General features: G+C 41.9%; 1 protein-coding gene across 2 annotated transcripts in view; it reads left to right on the top strand.

The window, feature by feature from the left end:
• Window positions 1–20,505, top strand: part of RALB (RAS like proto-oncogene B) — a 354,005-nt gene that overhangs the window by 263,171 nt on the left and 70,329 nt on the right. For both annotated transcript variants that reach the window (XM_053698085.1, XM_053698086.1), the window contains exon 3: window positions 7,391–7,599. In XM_053698085.1, the coding sequence (XP_053554060.1) occupies window positions 7,391–7,599 (209 nt within the window). The remainder of the gene's footprint in view (window positions 1–7,390; window positions 7,600–20,505) is intronic.

The following is a 20,505-nucleotide window of genomic DNA, read 5'->3' as shown; positions in this document are numbered from 1 at the left end:
AATTTCAAATGACCAACAACATAATAATTTATCCTCTTCTGATGAGGATCTTTCTGATTCAGAAGATCCTTCCTCAGACATTGACACTAACAAATCTACTTATTTATTTAAAATTGAGTATATGCGTTCTTTATTAAAAGAAGTGTTAATTACTTTGGATATTGAGGTAACCAGTCCTCTTGACGTAAATGCTGTTTTTAAACCTCCTGTGGTTTCTCCAGGGGTTTTTCCTATTACTGAGGCTATTTCTGATATGATTTCTAAGGAATGGAATAAGCCAGGTACTTCTTTTATTCCTTCTTCAATGTTTAAAAAATTGTATCCTTTACCAGCAAAATCTATAGAGTTTTGGGAAAAGATCCCCAAAGTTGATGGGGCTATTTCTACTCTTGCTAAACGTACCACTATTCCTATGGAAGATAGTACTTCCTTTAAGGATCCTTTAGATAGGAAACTTGAATCTTATCTAAGGAAGGCCTATTTATATTCAGGTCATCTTCTTAGACCTGCACTTTCTTTGGCTGATGTTGCGGCTGCATCAACTTTCTGATTGGACAATTTAGCGCAACAGGAATTGGATTCTGACTTATCTAGCATTATTCGCTTACTGCAATATGCTAATCATTTTATTTGTGATGCTATTTTTGATATTATCAAAATTGATGTTAGATCCATGTCTTTAGCTATTTTAGCTAGAAGAGCTTTGTGGCTTAAATCCTGGAATGCTGATATGACATCTAAATCTAGATTACTATCTCTTTCTTTCCAAGGTAATAATTTATTTGGGTCCCAGTTGGATTCTATTATTTCAACTGTTACTTGGGGAGTTTTTCTGCCTCAGGATAAAAAACCTAAGGGTAAATCTAAGGCTTCTAACTGTTTTAGTTCCTTTCATCAGAATAAGGAACAAAAACTCAATCCTTCCCCCAAGGAATCTGCCTCCAATCGGAAGCCTTCCTCAAATTGGAATAAATCCAAGCCTTTTAGGAAACCAAAGTCAGCCCCTAAGTCCGCATGAAGGTGCGGCCCTCATTCCAGCTTAGCTGGTAGGGGGCAGATTAAGGTTTTTCAAGGATATTTGGATCAAATCTGTTCAAAATCAATGTATTCAGAGCATTGTCTCTCAAGGGTATTGAATAGGATTCAGAGTAAGACCTCCTGTGAGAAGATTTTTTGTCTCACGTATCCCAGTAAATCCAGTAAAAGCTCAGGCTTTCCTGAAGTGTGTTTCAGACCTGGAGTCTTCAGGAGTAATCATGCCAGTTCCTCTTCTGGAACAAGGTTTGGGGTTTTATTCAAATCTATTCATTGTCCCAAAGAAGGAAAATTTATTCAGACCAGTTCTGGATCTGAAAATGTTGAATCGTTATGTAAGAGTACCAACTTTCAAGATGGTGACTATAAGGACTATTCTGCCTTTTGTTCAGCAAGGACATTATATGTCCACAATAGACTTGCAGGATGCATACCTTCATATTCAGATTCATCCAGAACATTATCAGTTTCTGAGATTCTTTTTTTTAGACAAGCATTACCAATTTGTTGCTCTTCCATTTGGCCTAGCAACAGCTCCAAGAATCTTTTCAAAGGTTCTGGGTGCCCTACTCTCTGTAATCAGAGAACAGGGTATTGTGGTGTTTCCTTATTTGGATGATATCTTGGTACTAGCTCAGTCTTTACGTTCTGTAGAATCTCACACAAATCAACTAGTGTTGTTTCTTCGGAAACATGGTTGGAGGATCAATTTACCAAAGAGTTTCTTGATTCCTCAGACAAGGGTCACCTTTTTAGGCTTCCAGAAAGATTCAGTGTCCATGACTCTGTCTCTAACAGAAAAGAGACGTTTAAAATTGGTTGCAGCCTCCCGGCACCTTCAGTCTCAGTCATTCCCTTCAGTAGCTATGTGCATGGAAGTTTTAGGACTCATGACTGCAGCATCGGACGCGATCCCCTTTGCTCGTTTTCACATGAGACCTCTTCAGCTTTGTATGCTGAATCAATGGTGCAGGGATTTTACAATTAATATCCTTAAATCCCAATGTACGACACTCTCTGACATGGTGGATAGATCACCATTGTTTAGTTCAAGGGGCTTCTTTTGTTCGGCCAACCTGGACTGTGATCACAGCAGATGCGAGTCTCTCAGGTTGGGGAGCTGTTTGGGGATTTCTGACAGCAAAAGGGGTTTGGAAATTTCAAGAGGCGAGATTACCAATAAATATTTTAGAACTCCGTGCAATTCTCAGAGCTCTTCAGTTTTGGCCTCTGTTAAAGAGAGAACCGTTCATTTGTTTTCAGACAGACAATATCACAACAGTGGCATATGTCAATCATCAGGGTGGGACTCACAGTCCCCAAGCTATGAAAGAAGTATCTTGAATACTTTTTTGGGCGGAATCCAGCTCCTGTCTAATCTCTGCGGTGCATATCCCAGGTGTAGACAATTGGGAAGCAGATTATCTCAGCCGCCAGACTTTACATCCAGGGGAGTGGTCTCTCCATCCAGATGTGTTTTCTCAGATTGTTCAGATGTGGGGTCTTCCAGAGATAGATCTCATGGCCTCTCATGTAAACAAGAAACTTCCCAGATACCTGTTCAGGTCCAGGGATGTTCAGGCGGAAGCAGTGGATGCGCTGACACTTCCTTGGTGTTATCATCCTGCTTACATCTTCCCGCCTCTAGTTCTCCTTCCAAGAGTGATTTCCAAAATCATCCTGGAACAATCATTTGTGTTGCTGGTAGCGCCAGCATGGCCACACAGGTTTTGGTATGCGGATCTGGTTTGGATGTCCAGTTGCCCGCCTTGGCCACTTCAGTTACGGCCAGACCTACTATCTCAAGGTCCGTTTTTTCCATCAGGATCTCAAATCATTAAATTTGAAGGTATGGAAATTGAATGCTTAGTTCTTAGTAGAGGTTTCTCTGACTCAGTGATTAATACTATGTTACAAGCTCGTAAATCTGTCTCTAGAAAGATTTATTATAGAGTTTGGAAGACTTGCATTTCATGGTGTTCTTCTCATAAATTTTCTTGGCATTCTTTTAGAATTTCTAGAATTTTACAGTTTCTTCAGGACGGTTTGGATAAGGGTTTGTCTGCAAGTTCCTTGAAAGGACAAATCTCCGCTCTTTTTTTTATTTCACAGAAAGATTGCTATACTTCCTGATATACACTGTTTTGTACAGGCTTTAGTTCGTATTAAGCCCATCATTAAATCAATTTCTCCTCATTGGAGTCTTAATTTGGTTCTGAAGGCTTTACAGGCTCCTCCATTTGAGCCTATGCATTCTTTGGGCATTAAACTACTTTCTTGGAAAGTGTTGTTCCTTTTGGCCATCTCTTCTGCTAGAAGAGTTTCTGAGCTATCTGCTCTTTCTTGTGAGTCTCCTTTTCTGATTTTTCATCAGGATAAGGCGGTTTTGCGGACTTCTTTTGAATTTTTACCTAAGGTTGTGAATTCTAACAACATTAGTAGAGAAATTGTTGCCCCTTCTTTGTGTCCTAATCCTAAGAATCCTTTGGAAAGATCCTTACATTCTTTGGATGTGGTGGGAGCTTTGCGATATTATGTTGAAGCTACTAAAGATTTCAGGAAGACTTCTAGTCTATTTGTTATATTTTCTGGTCCTAGGAAAGGTCAGAAGGCCTCTGCTATTTCCTTGGCCTCTTGGTTAAAGCTTTTGATTCATCAAGCTTATTTGGAGTCGGGTCAAGCCCGCCTCAGAGAATTACAGCTCATTCTACTAGATCAGTCTCAACTTCGTGGGCTATTATGAATGAAGCTTCAGTTGATCAGATTTGCAAAGCAGCAACTTGGTCCTCTTTGCATACATTTACTAAATTCTACCGTTTTGATGTATTTGCTTCTTCGGAAGCAGTTTTTGGTAGAAAAGTTCTTCAGGCAGCTGTTTCAGTTTGATTCTTCTGCTTTTGATTTAAGTTTTTTTCTTTCAAATGGAAATAAACTTATTTTTGTGGGTTGTGGACTAATTTTTTCAGCCCACCCTTTTTATGGTGGTTATGATATTTTGTATAAAGCACAATTATTTCCAAATTTCCTTTGATGCTTTCTACTCCTTTCTTTATCACCCCACTGCTTGGCTATTCGTTAAACTGAATTGTGGGTGTTGTGAGGGGTGTATTTATATGCATTTTGAGGTTTGGGAAACTTTGCCCCTCCTGGTAGGATTGCATATCCCATATGTCTCTAGCTCATGGACTCTTGCCAATATGAAAGAAATGAATTTATCAGGTAAGTTCTTACATAAATTATGTTTTTTAGCAACTTTCTAATTTTACTCCTATCGTTTTTGGTTCAGATGCTGGGCCGGCTCCAAAGGTTTACATTCCTGCTTTTCAAATAAAAATACCAAGAGAACAAAGAAAATTTGATAACAGGAGTAAATTAGAAAGTTGCTTAAAATTGCATTTTCTTTCAAGAGGAAAATTTGGGTTTAATTTCCCTTTTAAGGCTTCTGGACTCTCACCACATTGAACGGACTTTAGCAAGTACGCATACATTTATTTTTCTTATGCTCAAATCTGACTTATTTCTATATTTAAAAATACTTCCTGCTTGAAAATGTATTTGTGTGTTCTTAAAATCCCTTGGTAATTTATGGTGTGCAAGTCAAAATCAGTAAGGTACTTTGTATAGTTTTACATTGGTAGTTTATATTCTCAATGGTGCTTCTGAAACCTTATTTCACATATCTTGGTCTCTGATATGTTAGTTCCCTCTGTGACAGTGTTAGTTTTTTTTTCTTTTTATCTCTTTCCAATTAAAGGACCACTAAACACAAAAGAATAACACGCTTGATTCAAGTGCAAAAGCACTTTGTTTTTTTGTTTTTTTTGTTTTGTTTTTTTTTTAAATTTATTTTTATTGAGGGTAATAAAATATACAACATGCAGGTTACTCAATGAAACATATACATATATAATAGGCAAACTGGGGAGTAACCACTCAACCACCCTCTATTTTTCCCCTCCATAATTGCTCAGGCCGCTTTTGGACCCTCAATTACACACCACACTAACTGAGGGGTTTAGCAAGATATAGACCACTTTTGGGCCTATAGAGATCTATCACATAGAATACACAGAAGCAATAATACAAGTCGGGTATAACTGGTAATTAGTTAACATTAGGTAGGTATCTAAGGTCAAGACATGGAATCATATTAAGCACTTGTAGATATTCAGTTTATGGGGGGACTAAGTTATACAGATCATAGAATCACATAAAATTAAATAACCTCACAGAAGATTTGCTAGGGAGCACCAAGCAGCTCTTGGTTGTGTCAGAGGCTACCAAAGATCCAAGGCCTTTCCAATCCATAGGAGCATATCGAAACAATACAGGCATCTAAATTATATAAGGGCTGGTAGCACAAAGCATAGAGTAGTACAGGGTTAGGCATCACAGGAAACTAGTGTTATGGAACATCTACAATATGACCTGTATGTTCTATTGGTTTTGGAATTAATGATTTAAACACTCTATGGGGGCCCAGTGGACCACACATATATCATAGGCATATATCCTGCACATATGTTGCTATAGAGTTGCTTACAGGCATTGACCAGCAACAATCAAAATTCAAAGGACCCAATACTTTTACTAACTTGATCTCTATATAATCATAGGTATATAGCATATCCCATGATGTAGCGAGTGGGGGTCCGTGGGCTCATATCTAACATACTAAACATATAAATACATGAGTGTCTAAAACTAGCAATCTCCGTTTCTTTTCCTAAGGGGGCACCCCAAAAGTTTAAGACAATAACCAAAACTGTAAGAGGAGAAAAGTGTGGACCCGCATTAGGGATGTTCATATAATATCAAACAGAGGTATATGTGGTTATGATTATTTTTCCCACTACACAGTCTTTATATGTACTCACTACACAGTCTTTATACGTCCTCATAAAAAATAAAGAAGAAAAGGAGATAACCTCGCCTTCACCCCCCTTTCAAACCGTATGGGGCACAGGGATCTGTCCATTTATAAACATTAACCCACTCCAGTCTTAATTGCCAAAGTCGCTCCCAGCCTTTGCAAACCTGTGAATCCTTCAGCCATTACTCCTGGAGTCCAGACTGTGCAGCTATGATCCAATAGGGCATTCCGTTGGTGCTTTGTCCCTCAGGTAATGTGTTTCTTGTGGGAGAGTTGCAGCGTCACCTCCGCTGGGCCGAACTGCTCCCAGAGTATCCCCGGCAGCTTCACGATGCTGTATACTGTATTATCTTGTACGGCAAGCTCGCCGCCGCCATTCACTTCCTGCAGGCCAACAGGTCCCATGTGCTGCGCTGGAGGACCAGCCGCCTCCTCCCGCACCAGGGCTATAGGGATGTATAGAGAATCCTCACACAGGTCCATCAACACCTCATTACCTCCCGGAGACTGTGTGTGGCGCGGTAAACAAGTGTCCCGCTGCTGAGCCGCAGATCCCCCTGTCACCAGCAGCTCAGCTTCAAACGGGTTCCTCCTATCCACCCCGTGCTCTAGCAGGGACTGTAAACGATCAAAACGGTCCAGTACTTTCTTCTCAAACTCACTAAATAGGGCTTGTAGAAGGGTGTAGGGAACCTCCATATTTACTGATCGTAGCTATATCTGTTATAGCCACAGATTGTGAATAGAGCTATACAATGACGTCACTGTATGATGGCGATCTTCGCGCTCTTTGACTCCAAAGCAACCCGCTTATGTAGGTTATGTGGGTACACAGTTTTGGTATCACTGGTCTTGTTAGGAATCCGGGCAGAGTTCTTAGGCATACGATACCATACAGGCCGTTGGGTTAGGTCTCATATACCGGAGCCGCCTCTGTGCAGTGAGTGTTCTGCTGCGGCAGTCACCCTTGTCAAAGAATATAGGGAGAGCGCTTCTATTTCAGCAGAAGCTAGGGTCCACAGATAATCCAGCAAGTTAGGTGCTCTAAGAAGGCATGATAGATGCTAAAAAAAACAAAATAAAACTGCTTTTAAGCTCAATTATACTTTAGATGTGCAGGAGCTCCACAAATTCACGTCTTCTCCAAGCTCAGGCAGGCATTGGCATCAAAGCACTTTGTTTTAATTTCAAATTAGTAGTAGATTTTTTTTTCCTGACAAATGTTTTACATTTTCCATCAGCTAATCACAAAAATGCATATACATATATTCTCTTGCACATGCTCAGTAGGAGCTAGTGCCTTAAAAGTATACATATTAGAAGATTGTGCACATTTAAATAATGAAAGTGATTTGAAAGTTGTTTAAAATTGTGTGCTCTTTCGGAAACACTTTAACAATTTTAAGCCTTTCTAGTTTGATCTTGCAACAAGGTATAGTTAACTTTATAGCTCTTTTCACTTTGACATTTTTTTGTTTACAGTTTGTAGAAGACTATGAGCCAACAAAGGCTGACAGTTACAGAAAGAAAGTGGTACTAGATGGAGAAGAGGTTCAGATTGACATTCTGGACACAGCAGGTCAGGAGGATTATGCAGCCATCAGAGATAACTACTTCCGCAGTGGAGAGGGCTTTCTTCTAGTGTTTTCCATAACGGAGCATGAATCTTTCACAGCTACAGCAGAGTTCAGGTGCGTGTCAGAAGTGTGACCTATATAAATGGGGGATATATATATATATATATATATATATATATACATATACAGTGTGTGTGTATATGTATGTATATATATATATATATATATATATATATATATATATATATATATATATATATATATATATATATATATATATATATATATATATATATATATATATATATATATATATATATAAGAAGAAGCAGGCACTCACTGGACTTTATAAAACATCCTTTTAAATAGACATAACGTTTCGGCACATAACCTGTGCCTTTGTCAAATGTCACCTTTCTAAATGTAACCTAGCACCTAACGCAAGTTAAAACTGGCATTCCTTATATACATTGAGAAAACAAACAAACAAATTTACCGCCAAACCTTCGGATGCGCGTTGAGTGGTCTGTGACATCAGCACGTAGAGACGTAGTACACGTCACGGCGTAATTAACGCCGTACCCATAACAGACCAAAGCAAATGCGGAAGGCTGCGGTAGCATAATCCATGTCATGTCTGCCTTCACTACTGAGCATGCGCTCTGCAATAAGCCATCCTAGGCGCCGCCATCTTTTGAAATGGCAAGGAAGAGTCACTTTCCAACACGGGCCAATGTCTTCTTACAGCTCCAGTAAGATTTTCACACATATGGACATATGTTGTGATCATATTCAGTTGTTCGTTAGACTGTCTGGTCGGAGTATCAATTCCTATGATTGTTTCCGTATGTAGCAGTCTCTCCTGGACATCATGTATCTCATTGATGGCATAGCCCCTATCCAAAAGTTTCTTCCCCATTTCTTCCATCTGAGTCTTCATTTGGGGTATCTCGCTGTTGTTTCTGACTACGCGAGTGAGCTCTGAGGTGAGGGCACCCTTCTTTTGGTGTCTAGGGCGAAAACTTCTAGCATCAAGAAGTGAGTTGCGGTCAGTAGGTTTGTGTACAATGATGTGCCAAATCTCAATGTACCACCTGTATCAACCTTAAAGATATTCAAATCTAAAAAGTGTTCACTCATTTGATCAAATTCTAATTTGAATCTGATTTGGTTTGCCATGGAGTTCAGAACGGACACCCACTCACGCAACATAGCCTCATCACCACGCTATATCAGGAACACGTCATCGATAAAGCTATATTTGTTTGAGGAAGGGTGTCCTCACCTCACAGCTCACTCGCGTAGTTAGAAACAACAGCGAGATACCCCAAATGAAGACTCAGATGGAAGAAATGGGGAAGAAACTTTTGGATAGGGGCTATGCCATCAATGAGATACATGATGTCCAGGAGAGACTGCTACATACGGAAACAATCATGGGAATTGATACTCCAACCAGACAGTCTAACGAACAACTGAATATGATCACAACATATGTCAATATGTGTGAAAATCTTACTGGAGCTGTAAGAAGACATTGGCCCGTGTTGGAAAGTGACTCTTCCTTGCCATTTCAAAAGATGGCGGCGCCTAGGATGGCTTATTGCAGAGCGAGGAATTTGAGAGACATTCTTGTTAAGGCTGATCCAATCACACACTATAATAAGGATACTTGGTTGAAATCCACAAAGAAGGGATGTTGCCCATGTGCAAGCTGTGTTACCTGTAATGGTATGTTGAGGGGGGATACCTTCCAGCATCCACACAATAACTACAGGTTTAAAATTCGTCAACGTTTGACATGCACCAGCACCTATATCATATACATCTTGATTTGTCCGTGTTCTAAGGTTTACGTGGGCAAGACGGTTACCACCTTTCATGAACGTATGGCCAACCACAGGTGTGCCATACGGGAGGCCCTGAAGCAGGGTGAATCAGATCAGCCGGTAGCCCGGCACTGCATTGGATATAAGCATTCTGTTTCAAGTATACGCAGCATACTGATTGATCAAGAACCCCTTCCAACGAGGGGAGGAAATCGTGCCAAAAGACTTCTACAACGAGAGAGCAGGTGGATCTATCGCCTTAACACGTTGGCACCCAAAGGTCTAAACACATATTTGGACTTTAGCCCCTTCTACTGATTTGATACTATCTTCTTACATAGTGAACTTTTCTACACATGGCAATGAAGTTGTGGGGTCTCGCTGTTGATTTGGGTTTCTAACATACTCCTTGTAGGCTCGAATGGTATCAGTGTATATATAAATATCTTGAGATGTATTCTCACTCTAGCATAATAGTAATAATTATTGCTTTTGCTTTTCTTGGATTAGTAGTTCTATGAAGCCAGAGATCTTGTTTCTTGCTTATTGCTTATTGTGTATATACATATTTCATTGTGTATGTGTAAATCTCATATGTGGTTTATATAGTAACGGTTTTTGTATCGTTTGTGGCTATTGGGTTGAGAGACGCTATTGTTGCTCTATTAAATCTTCACTAAATGTGTTTTTCTTTCCTATAGGGGTAATATATTTAAGTCTGCAACTTGGTTGCCACATTGATTTAAAAGACATTTTCATATATCAGTCCGCTCACACTGTGCGCTGTTTGTATATAGCAGTAGCTATGACAACCACTGAGTTTCCTTGCGTGTAGGGTTTGGTTGCGCATGCGCAGTAGTGAAGGCGGACATGACATGGATTATGCTACCGCAGCCTTCCGCATTTGCTTTGGTCTGTTGTTATGGGTACGGCGTTAATTACGCCGTGACGTGTACTACGTCTCTACGTGCTGATGTCACAGACCAATCTGAACGCGCATCTGAAGGTTTGGTGGTAAATTTGTTTGTTTGTTTTCTCAATGTATATAAGGAATGCCAGTTTTAACTTGTGTTAGGTGGTTTAGGTGCTAGGTTACATTTAGCAAGGTGACATTTGACAAAGGCACAGGTTATGTGCCGAACGATTTGGAGGTTGCTGTTGACCTCCACTTCTTCAAATGTACATTTTGTTTGGATAAATGTCTTCAACTCTTCACACAACTTTGTTCATAAAGGAAAATGTAGATACATTTATTAGTACAGGTATACCCCGCTCATACAGCGGGTTAGGGATCGGAGCCCCGATGTAAAGTGAAATCCGCCTTAAAGTGAAACAAGGCAGTTTTAGCTTTCTTTTCAGTGTTTAACATCTTAAAAACATGTTTGAACCAACATATATTAGAGGTGCAATAGTGCTACGTTTAGATTAACACTAGCACAGCAAGTATTCAATTAGTGTTCAATAAACACTGTACCTGTAAAATAGTGACACTTACTGTAGTAAAATTTGCCAGACTATAGCACTGAGACACAGATTGCACTGCAATGCAGTTAACAGAGTGAACAGCGCATAACAAAATGGTGCCAGTCACTTTTCTCGCAATCTCACAAAGATTTACAGCACTGTTTCAAAATCCTTGGAGGTTGAACTTCAGCTCCACAAAGCGATGTATTAGCGAATCGCTGTAAAGTGAAGCACTGTAAAGTGACGTATACCTGTATTAATGTAATGGGACACCCTGGCTGTGTATGTGTGTTGTGAGTGTATATGTATGACTGGGAGTGCATGAGTGTATCTATGAGTGAGTGTGTTTTTGTATCTATATGTGATTAACTTTTTTCTGTATGTTGGTTATTTTGCTTAATGTGAAGTAGGCGCATAACTAATTTCTTTCTAATGACACGGTGAGTCCACGGATCATCATAATTACTATTGGGAATATCACTCCTGACCTGCAGGAGGAGGCAAAGAGCACCACAGCAAAGCTGTTAAATACCACTCCCTTACCCACAACCCCCAGTCATTCTCTTTGCTTGTAGTTGCAATGAGGTGGTAAAGTTAGGTGTCTGATTCTTCAATCAAGAGTTAGTTATTTTTAGAGCAGAACAGGTTTGTTCTGATCTTTTCTGGGGTTTAGCCGTAGTCCACTTCAGTCTCTTCAGTAGAGCAGTGGTGGCTTTTAAGCTTTTAGGAACTTGGGGTGTATAATCCCCTCTGTGCCTCCCAGGTTGTTTGATGCTGCCCCTTTAGTTAAAAGTCTATGTAGGTTTACTTAGTCTTCTTTTTTCTGTATTCACAGGTTCATGTTAGGAAGGAACCCTTTCAAACCTAGTGTTTTGCCTTGCTGCCGGGCAGTCTGTGATGCTATTTTTATTTTTCTGAGAGGAGCACAGAAAAGTTTTAGCACTTATGGGGTTTATTTGGAATATCAATCCTGCTTATGTGCAGGTTTTTTATTAGGCAGAATTTGTTTTTCTTTCTGTGGGGCACTGTGTGAGGAGGGCTCTGTTTAGAGTGCTATTTAGCTCTCTTTGTATATGGCTTTTTTTTATCTGATTAAGGTGTTTCAGTACTAAGGTGGTTTTATTCACTTTTTGAGGAGGTTACTGGAGCTGCAATAATTATTTTCCTCAGCGGTTCTTTGGAGTGTGTCTTGCTCTTTCTGTTCCTCCTGGGTTTAGTTTCATTCCGGCCGGGAGGTGGTGAGGCACGCCCACGATGGGCGGAGTTTCTGTGGCGCGAGTTTTCGCACGTTCTTCTCTTAGTACTCAGGAGCTGCAAGCTGCGGTCTGCTTGTTTCAGTGTGGTCCGGGTGTTGAGTCCGGATTGCTTTGCTTGTTGCGGTTGGAGGTGGTCAGGTAAACACCTCAGGTGGTGTGGAGGTGTGCTGCAGGGGTCCTGGGTTCATTGTTCAGTGTGTCAATACTTTTTTTACTTTTTCTTAAAGTGATAACGGTTTTTATTTCTAATAAAAATATTTTGAATTCTTTTTATTTTGGAATTGTGTTCTTGAGGTGGGCCAAGAGGACTTGCAGGCTGTTACCTGTTCCCTATGTCTAGATGCTAATGTGGAACCTATCCCTTTTTGCTCCTCATTTGTAGAGAGAACATTGCATCACAGGGATAGGCTTTTTGACTCAGAGCCGCCTTTTGCTAGGGAGACTGTTGTTCAGGAGTCTCCTGTTCAAGCTGTAATGCAGCTTTCTCCCCAATCATCCCAATATCAATCCTCTTCACATGCAGTGCCCTGCATTTAATCTCGGGTTGTTTTTTCTTTGCAGGATATGACTACTCATATATCCTCTGCTGTATCTGAGTCTTTGTCTGCTTTTCCTGGGTTGCAGTGTAAGCGTAAAAGGAGTTCTGATTGTATTGCAGCTATTTCTAATGTTTCTTCCGATAGGAATGTGGAAGATATGTCAGTAGCATCTGAAGGTGAAATTTCAGATTCTGATAGTGTGACTCCTTTTGCTGATTCTCAGGTTGTTTCATTCAGATTTAAGCTGGAGCACCTCCGTTTGTTACTCAGGGAGGTTTTGGCTACTTTCGATGACTCTGATTCGACGATCATAGTTACTCCCAAGAAGGCTAGTAAACTTAACACATTTTTTGAGGTTCCTTCTGGGGCGGAAGTTTTTCCTGTTCCAGATCGTGTTTCAGAAATTATTGCACGGGAATGGGAGAAGCCTGGAATTCCCTTTTCTTCTTCTCCTATTTTTAGGAAGATGTTTCCAGTTTGCGGACTCTGTTAAGGAATCTTGGCAGACCGTTCCTAAATTAGAGGGAGCTATTTCCACTTTAGCTAAGAGGACCACTATTCCTATTGAAGATAGTTGTTCTTTTAAGGATCCCATCGATAAGAAGTTGGAAGCTTTACTTAAAAAGGATGTATGTTCACCAGGGGTTTCAATGGCAACCTGTGGCGTGTATTGCGACACTTACCAGTGCGGTTGCTTATTGGTTTGATGCATTGTCTGATTCTATTCAACAAGAATCTCCTCTGGAGGAGATTTAGGATAGAATTAAGGCTTTAAAATTGGCTAATTCTTTTATTGCGGATGCTTCTTTACAGATCATCAAGTTGAGAACAAAAATTTCCAGCTTTGCTGTTTTGGCGCACAGGGCTTTATGGTTGAAGTCTTGGTCTGCAGATGTTTTTATCCATTCCTTACAAGGGGAAGACCTTGTTTGTGCCTGGTTTGGCTGAGATTATTTCTGATATCACTGGAGGAAAGGGTCATTCTCTTCCTCAGGATAGGAGAAATAAACAGAATGGTCGTCGGAGTAATTTTCGTTCCTTTCGTAACTTCTCTGGTAAGTCTTCCTCCTCCTCCTCCTCCTCCTCCTCCTCCTCCAAGCAGGATCAGTCCAAGCCCTCTTGGAAGTCCAATCAGTCCTGGAGCAAGGGGAAGCAATCTAAGAAGCCCGCTACTGACTCAAAGTCAGCATGAAGGGTTTGCCCCTGATCCGGGAATGGATCGCGTGGGGGGGGGCAGGCTGTCTTTGTTTGTTCAAGCCTGGGTAAAGGATGTTCCAGATCCCTGGGTGGTAGATATTGTGTCCCAGGGATACAAACTGGAGTTCAATTTCAGTGGGCAGAGGCTCACAACTGTCTGCGATCCACATTCCAGGGGTGGACAATTGGGAAGCGGATTTTCTGAGCAGTTCCCGGGGGAGTGGGAACTTCACCCGGAGGTGTTTTCCAGTTTGATTCTCAAGTGGGGTCAACCGGAGTTGGATCTTATAGCATCTCGTCACAATGCCAAGCTTCCGAATTATGGTTCGAAGTCAAGGGATCCTCAAGCGGTTTTAATAGATACTCTAGCTGTTCCTTGGAAAGTTCAGTCTGGCATACGTGTTTCCTCCGTTTGCACTTCTTCCTCAAGTTATTGCTCGGATCTGACAGGAGAGGGCTTCAGTAATTCTCATTGCACCGGCATGGCCTCGCAGGATCTGGTATGCAGATCTTGTGGAGATGTCATCCTTTCCACCTTGGAGTCTTCCGTTGAGGAAGGACCTTCTACTTCAGGGTCCCTTCCTTCATCCAAATCCCGTTTCTCTGAAGCTGACTGCTTGGAGATTAAAGCTTGATTCTATCTAAGCGTGGTTTTTCTGAGTCAGTTATTGATTCATATATGATTCAGGCACGTAAGCCTGTGACTAGAAAGATTTATTACAAGATATGGCGTAAATTTCTGTGTTGGTGTGAATCCAATGGCTACTCTTGGAGTAGAGTCAGGATTCCTAGGATTTTGGCTTTTCTCCAGGAGGGTCTGGAGAAGGGTTTATCTGCTAGTACCCTGAAAGGTCAAATTTCTGCTTTATCTATTTTGTTACATAAACGTATTGCGGATGTACCAGACGTTCACTCTTTTTGTCAGGCTTTGGTTCGAATCTGGCCTATGGTTAAGTTTTGACTCCTCCTTGGAGTCTTAATTTAGTTCTGAGAGTTCTTCAACAGGCTCCGTTTGAGCCTATGCATTCTTTGGATATTAAGTTGTTAACCTGGAAGGTTTTGTTTTTGGTTGCTATCTTTTTTAGGCTCGAAGAGTTTCGGAGCTCTCAGCGTTGCAGTGTGAAAGCTCCTTTCTCCAACATAGGTGTGTCCGGTCCACGGCGTCATCCTTACTTGTGGGATATTCTCTTCCCCAACAGGAAATGGCAAAGAGCCCAGCAAAGCTGGTCACATGATCCCTCCTAGGCTCCGCCTACCCCAGTCATTCTCTTTGCCGTTGTACAGGCAACATCTCCACGGAGATGGCTTAGAGTTTTTTAGTGTTTAACTGTAGTTTTTCATTATTCAATCAAGAGTTTGTTATTTTCAAATAGTGCTGGTACGTACTATTTACTCAGAAACAGAAAAGAGATGAAGAATTCTGTTTGTATGAGGAAAATGATTTTAGCAACCGTAACTAAAATCCATGGCTGTTCCACACAGGACTGTTGAGAGCAATTAACTTCAGTTGGGGGAACAGTTTGCAGTCCTTTGCTGCTTGAGGTATGACACATTCTAACAAGACGATGTAATGCTGGAAGCTGTCATTTTCCCTATGGGATCCGGTAAGCCATGTTTATTACGATTGTAAATAAGGGCTTCACAAGGGCTTATTTAAACTGTAGACCTTTTTTGGGCTAAATCGATTGATATAACACTTATTTAGCCTTGAGGAATCATTTATTCTGGGTATTTTGATATAATAATATCGGCAGGCACTGTTTTAGACACCTTATTCTTTAGGGGCTTTCCCAAAGCATAGGCAGAGTCTCATTTTCGCGCCGGTGTTGCGCACTTGTTTTTGAGAGGCATGGCATGCAGTCGCATGTGAGAGGAGCTCTGATACTTATAAAAGACTTCTGAAGGCGTCATTTGGTATCGTATTCCCCTTTGGGTTTGGTTGGGTCTCAGCAAAGCAGATACCAGGGACTGTAAAGGGGTTAAAGCTTAAAACGGCTCCGGTTCCGTTATTTTAAGGGTTAAAGCTTCCAAAATTGGTGTGCAATATTTTCAGGGCTTTAAGACACTGTGGTGAAAGTTTGGTGAATTTTGAACAATTCCTTCATGTTTTTTCGCAATTGCAGTAATAAAGTGTGTTCAGTTTAAAATTTAAAGTGACAGTAACGGTTTTATTTCAAAACGTTTTTTGTACTTTCTTATCAAGTTTATGCCTGTTTAACATGTCTGAACTACCAGATAGACTGTGTTCTGAATGTGGGGAAGCCAGAATTCCTATTCATTTAAATAAATGTGATTTATGTGATAATGACAATGATGCCCAAGATGATTCCTCAAGTGAGGGGAGTAAGCATGGTACTGCATCATTCCCTCCTTCGTCTACACGAGTCTTGCCCACTCAGGAGGCCCCTAGTACATCTAGCGCGCCAATACTCCTTACTATGCAACAATTAACGGCTGTAATGGATAATTCTGTCAAAAACATTTTAGCCAAAATGAACCCTTGTCAGCGTAAGCGTGGATGCTCTGTTTTAGTTACTGAAGAGCATGACGACGCTGATATTAATATCTCTGAAGGGCCCCTAACCCAATCTGAGGGGGCCAGGGAGGTTTTGTCTGAGGGAGAAATTACTGATTTAGGGAACATTTCTCAGCAGGCTGAATCTGATGTGATTACTTTTAAATTTAAATTGGAACATCTCCGCATTTTGCTTAAGGAGGTATTATCCACTCTGGATGATTGTGAAAATTTGGTCATCCCAGAGAAACTATGTAAAATGGACAAGTTCCTAGAGGTGCCGGGGCTCCCAGAAGCTTTTCCTATACCCAAGCGGGTGGCGGACATTGTTAATAAAGAATGGGAAAGGCCCGGTATTCCTTTCGTCCCTCCCCCCATATTTAAAAAATTGTTTCCTATGGTCGACCCCAGAAAGGACTTATGGCAGTCAGTCCCCAAGGTCGAGGGAGCGGTTTCTACTTTAAACAAACGCACCACTATTCCCATAGAGGATAGTTGTGCTTTCAAAGATCCTATGGATAAAAAATTAGAAGGTTTGCTTAAAAAGATGTTTGTTCAGCAGGGTTACCTTCTACAACCCATTTCATGCATTGTCCCTGTCACTACAGCCGCATATTTCTGGTTTGATGAACTGATTAAGGTGCTCGATAGTGACTCTCCTCCTTATGAGGAGATTATGGACAGAGTCAATGCTCTCAAATTGGCTAATTCTTTCACTCTAGACGCCTCTTTGCAATTGGCTAAGTTAGCGGCTAAGAATTCTGGGTTTGCTATTGTGGCGCGCAGAGCGCTTTGGTTGAAATCTTGGTCGGCTGATGCGTCTTCCAAGAACAAGCTACTAAACATTCCTTTCAAGGGGAAAACGCTGTTTGGTCCTGACTTGAAAGAGATTATCTCTGATATCACTGGGGGTAAGGGCCATGCCCTTCCTCAGGATCGGCCTTTCAAGGCAAAAAATAGACCTAATTTTCGTCCCTTTCGTAAAAACGGACCAGCCCAAGGTGCTACGTCCTCTAAGCAAGAGGGTAATACTTCTCAGGCCAAGCCAGCTTGGAGACCAATGCAAGGCTGGAACAAGGGAAAGCAGGCCAAGAAACCTGCCACTGCTACCAAGACAGCATGAAATATTGGCCCCCGATCCGGGACCGGATCTGGTGGGGGGCAGACTCTCTCTCTTCGCTCAGGCTTGGGCAAGAGATGTTCTGGATCCTTGGGCGCTAGAAATAGTCTCCCAGGGTTATCTTCTGGAATTCAAGGGACTTCCCCCAAGGGGGAGGTTCCACAGGTCTCAGTTGTCTTCAGACCACATAAAAAGACAGGCGTTCTTACATTGTGTAGAAGACCTGTTAAAAATGGGAGTGATTCATCCTGTTCCATTGAGAGAACAAGGGATGGGGTTCTACTCCAATCTGTTCATAGTTCCCAAAAAAGAGGGAACGTTCAGACCAATCCTAGATCTCAAGATCTTAAACAAATTTCTCAAGGTCCCATCGTTCAAGATGGAAACCATTCGAACTATCCTTCCTTCCATCCAGGAAGGTCAATTCATGTCCACGGTGGATTTAAAGGATGCGTATCTACATATTCCTATCCACAAGGAACATCATCGGTTCCTAAGGTTTGCATTCCTAGACAAACATTACCAGTTCGTGGCGCTTCCTTTCGGATTAGCCACTGCTCCAAGGATTTTCACAAAGGTACTAGGGTCCCTTCTAGCGGTGCTAAGACCAAGGGGCATTGCAGTAGTACCTTACCTGGACGACATTCTGATTCAAGCGTCGTCCCTCCCTCGAGCAAAGGCTCACACGGACATCGTCCTGGCCTTTCTCAGATCTCACGGCTGGAAAGTGAACGTGGAAAAGAGTTCTCTATCCCCGTCAACAAGGGTTCCCTTCTTGGGAACAATTATAGACTCCTCAGAAATGAGGATTTTTCTAACAGAGGCCAGAAAGACAAAACTTCTGGACTCTTGTCGAATTCTTCATTCCGTTCCTCTTCCTTCCGTAGCTCAGTGCATGGAAGTGATCGGGTTGATGGTAGCGGCAATGGACATAGTTCCTTTTGCGCGCATTCATCTAAGACCATTACAACTGTGCATGCTCAGTCAGTGGAATGGGGACTATACAGACTTATCTCCTAAGATACAAGTAAATCAGAGGACCAGAGACTCACTCCGTTGGTGGCTGTCCCTGGACAACCTGTCACGAGGGATGACATTCCGCAGACCAGAGTGGGTCATTGTCACGACCGACGCCAGTCTGATGGGCTGGGGCGCGGTCTGGGGATCCCTGAAAGCTCAGGGTCTTTGGTCTCGGGAAGAATCTCTTCTACCGATAAATATTCTGGAACTGAGAGCGATATTCAATGCTCTCAAGGCTTGGCCTCAGCTAGCGAGGACCAAGTTTATACGGTTTCAATCAGACAACATGACGACTGTTGCGTACATCAACCATCAGGGGGGAACAAGGAGTTCCCTAGCGATGGAAGAAGTGACCAAGATCATTCTATGGGCGGAGTCTCACTCCTGCCACCTGTCTGCTATCCACATCCCGGGAGTGGAAAATTGGGAAGCGGATTTTCTGAGTCGTCAGACATTGCATCCGGGGGAGTGGGAACTCCATCCGGAAATCTTTGCCCAAGTCACTCAACTATGGGGCATTCCAGACATGGATCTGATGGCCTCTCGTCAGAACTTCAAAGTTCCTTGCTACGGGTCCAGATCCAGGGATCCCAAGGCGGCTCTAGTGGATGCACTAGTAGCACCTTGGACCTTCAAACTAGCTTATGTGTTCCCGCCGTTCCCTCTCATCCCCAGGCTGGTAGCCAGGATCAATCAGGAGAGGGCGTCGGTGATCTTGATAGCTCCTGCGTGGCCACGCAGGACTTGGTATGCAGATCTGGTGAATATGTCATCGGCTCCACCTTGGAAGCTACCTTTGAGACGAGACCTTCTTGTTCAGGGTCCGTTCGAACATCCGAATCTGGTTTCACTCCAGCTGACTGCTTGGAGATTGAACGCTTGATTTTATCGAAGCGAGGTTTCTCAGATTCTGTTATCGATACTCTTGTTCAGGCCAGAAAGCCTGTAACTAGAAAGATTTACCACAAAATTTGGAAAAAATATATCTGTTGGTGTGAATCTAAAGGATTCCCTTGGGACAAGGTTAAGATTCCTAGGATTCTATCCTTCCTTCAAGAAGGATTGGAAAAAGGATTATCGGCAAGTTCCCTGAAGGGACAGATTTCTGCCTTGTCGGTGTTACTTCACAAAAAACTGGCAGCTGTGCCAGATGTTCAAGCCTTTGTTCAGGCTCTGGTTAGAATCAAGCCTGTTTACAAACCTTTGACTCCTCCTTGGAGTCTCAATTTAGTTCTTTCAGTTCTTCAGGGGGTTCCGTTTGAACCCTTACATTCCGTTGATATTAAGTTATTATCTTGGAAAGTTTTGTTTTTAGTTGCAATTTCTTCTGCTAGAAGAGTTTCAGAATTATCTGCTCTGCAGTGTTCTCCTCCTTATCTGGTGTTCCATGCAGATAAGGTGGTTTTTACGTACTAAACCTGGTTTTCTTCCAAAAGTTGTTTCTAACAAAAACATTAACCAGGAGATTATCGTACCTTCTCTGTGTCCGAAACCAGTTTCAAAGAAGGAACGCTTGTTACACAATTTGGATGTTGTTCGCGCTCTAAAATTCTATTTAGATGCTACAAAGGATTTTAGACAAACATCTTCCTTGTTTGTTGTTTATTCAGGTAAAAGGAGAGGTCAAAAAGCAACTTCTACCTCTCTCTCTTTTTGGATTAAAAGCATCATCAGATTGGCTTACGAGACTGCCGGACGGCAGCCTCCCGAAAGAATCACAGCTCATTCCACTAGGGCTGTGGCTTCCACATGGGCCTTCAAGAACGAGGCTTCTGTTGATCAGATATGTAGGGCAGCGACTTGGTCTTCACTGCACACTTTTACCAAATTTTACAAGTTTGATACTTTTGCTTCTTCTGAGGCTATTTTTGGGAGAAAGGTTTTGCAAGCCGTGGTGCCTTCCATTTAGGTGACCTGATTTGCTCCCTCCCTTCATCCGTGTCCTAAAGCTTTGGTATTGGTTCCCACAAGTAAGGATGACGCCGTGGACCGGACACACCTATGTTGGAGAAAACAGAATTTATGTTTACCTGATAAATTTCTTTCTCCAACGGTGTGTCCGGTCCACGGCCCGCCCTGG

Source organism: Bombina bombina, chromosome 1, assembly GCF_027579735.1.
Source record: "Bombina bombina isolate aBomBom1 chromosome 1, aBomBom1.pri, whole genome shotgun sequence".
NCBI classification, from domain to species: domain Eukaryota; kingdom Metazoa; phylum Chordata; class Amphibia; order Anura; family Bombinatoridae; genus Bombina; species Bombina bombina.
The sequence above is the reverse complement of the archived record's forward strand: the minus strand, read 5'-3'. Positions and strand labels throughout refer to the sequence as shown.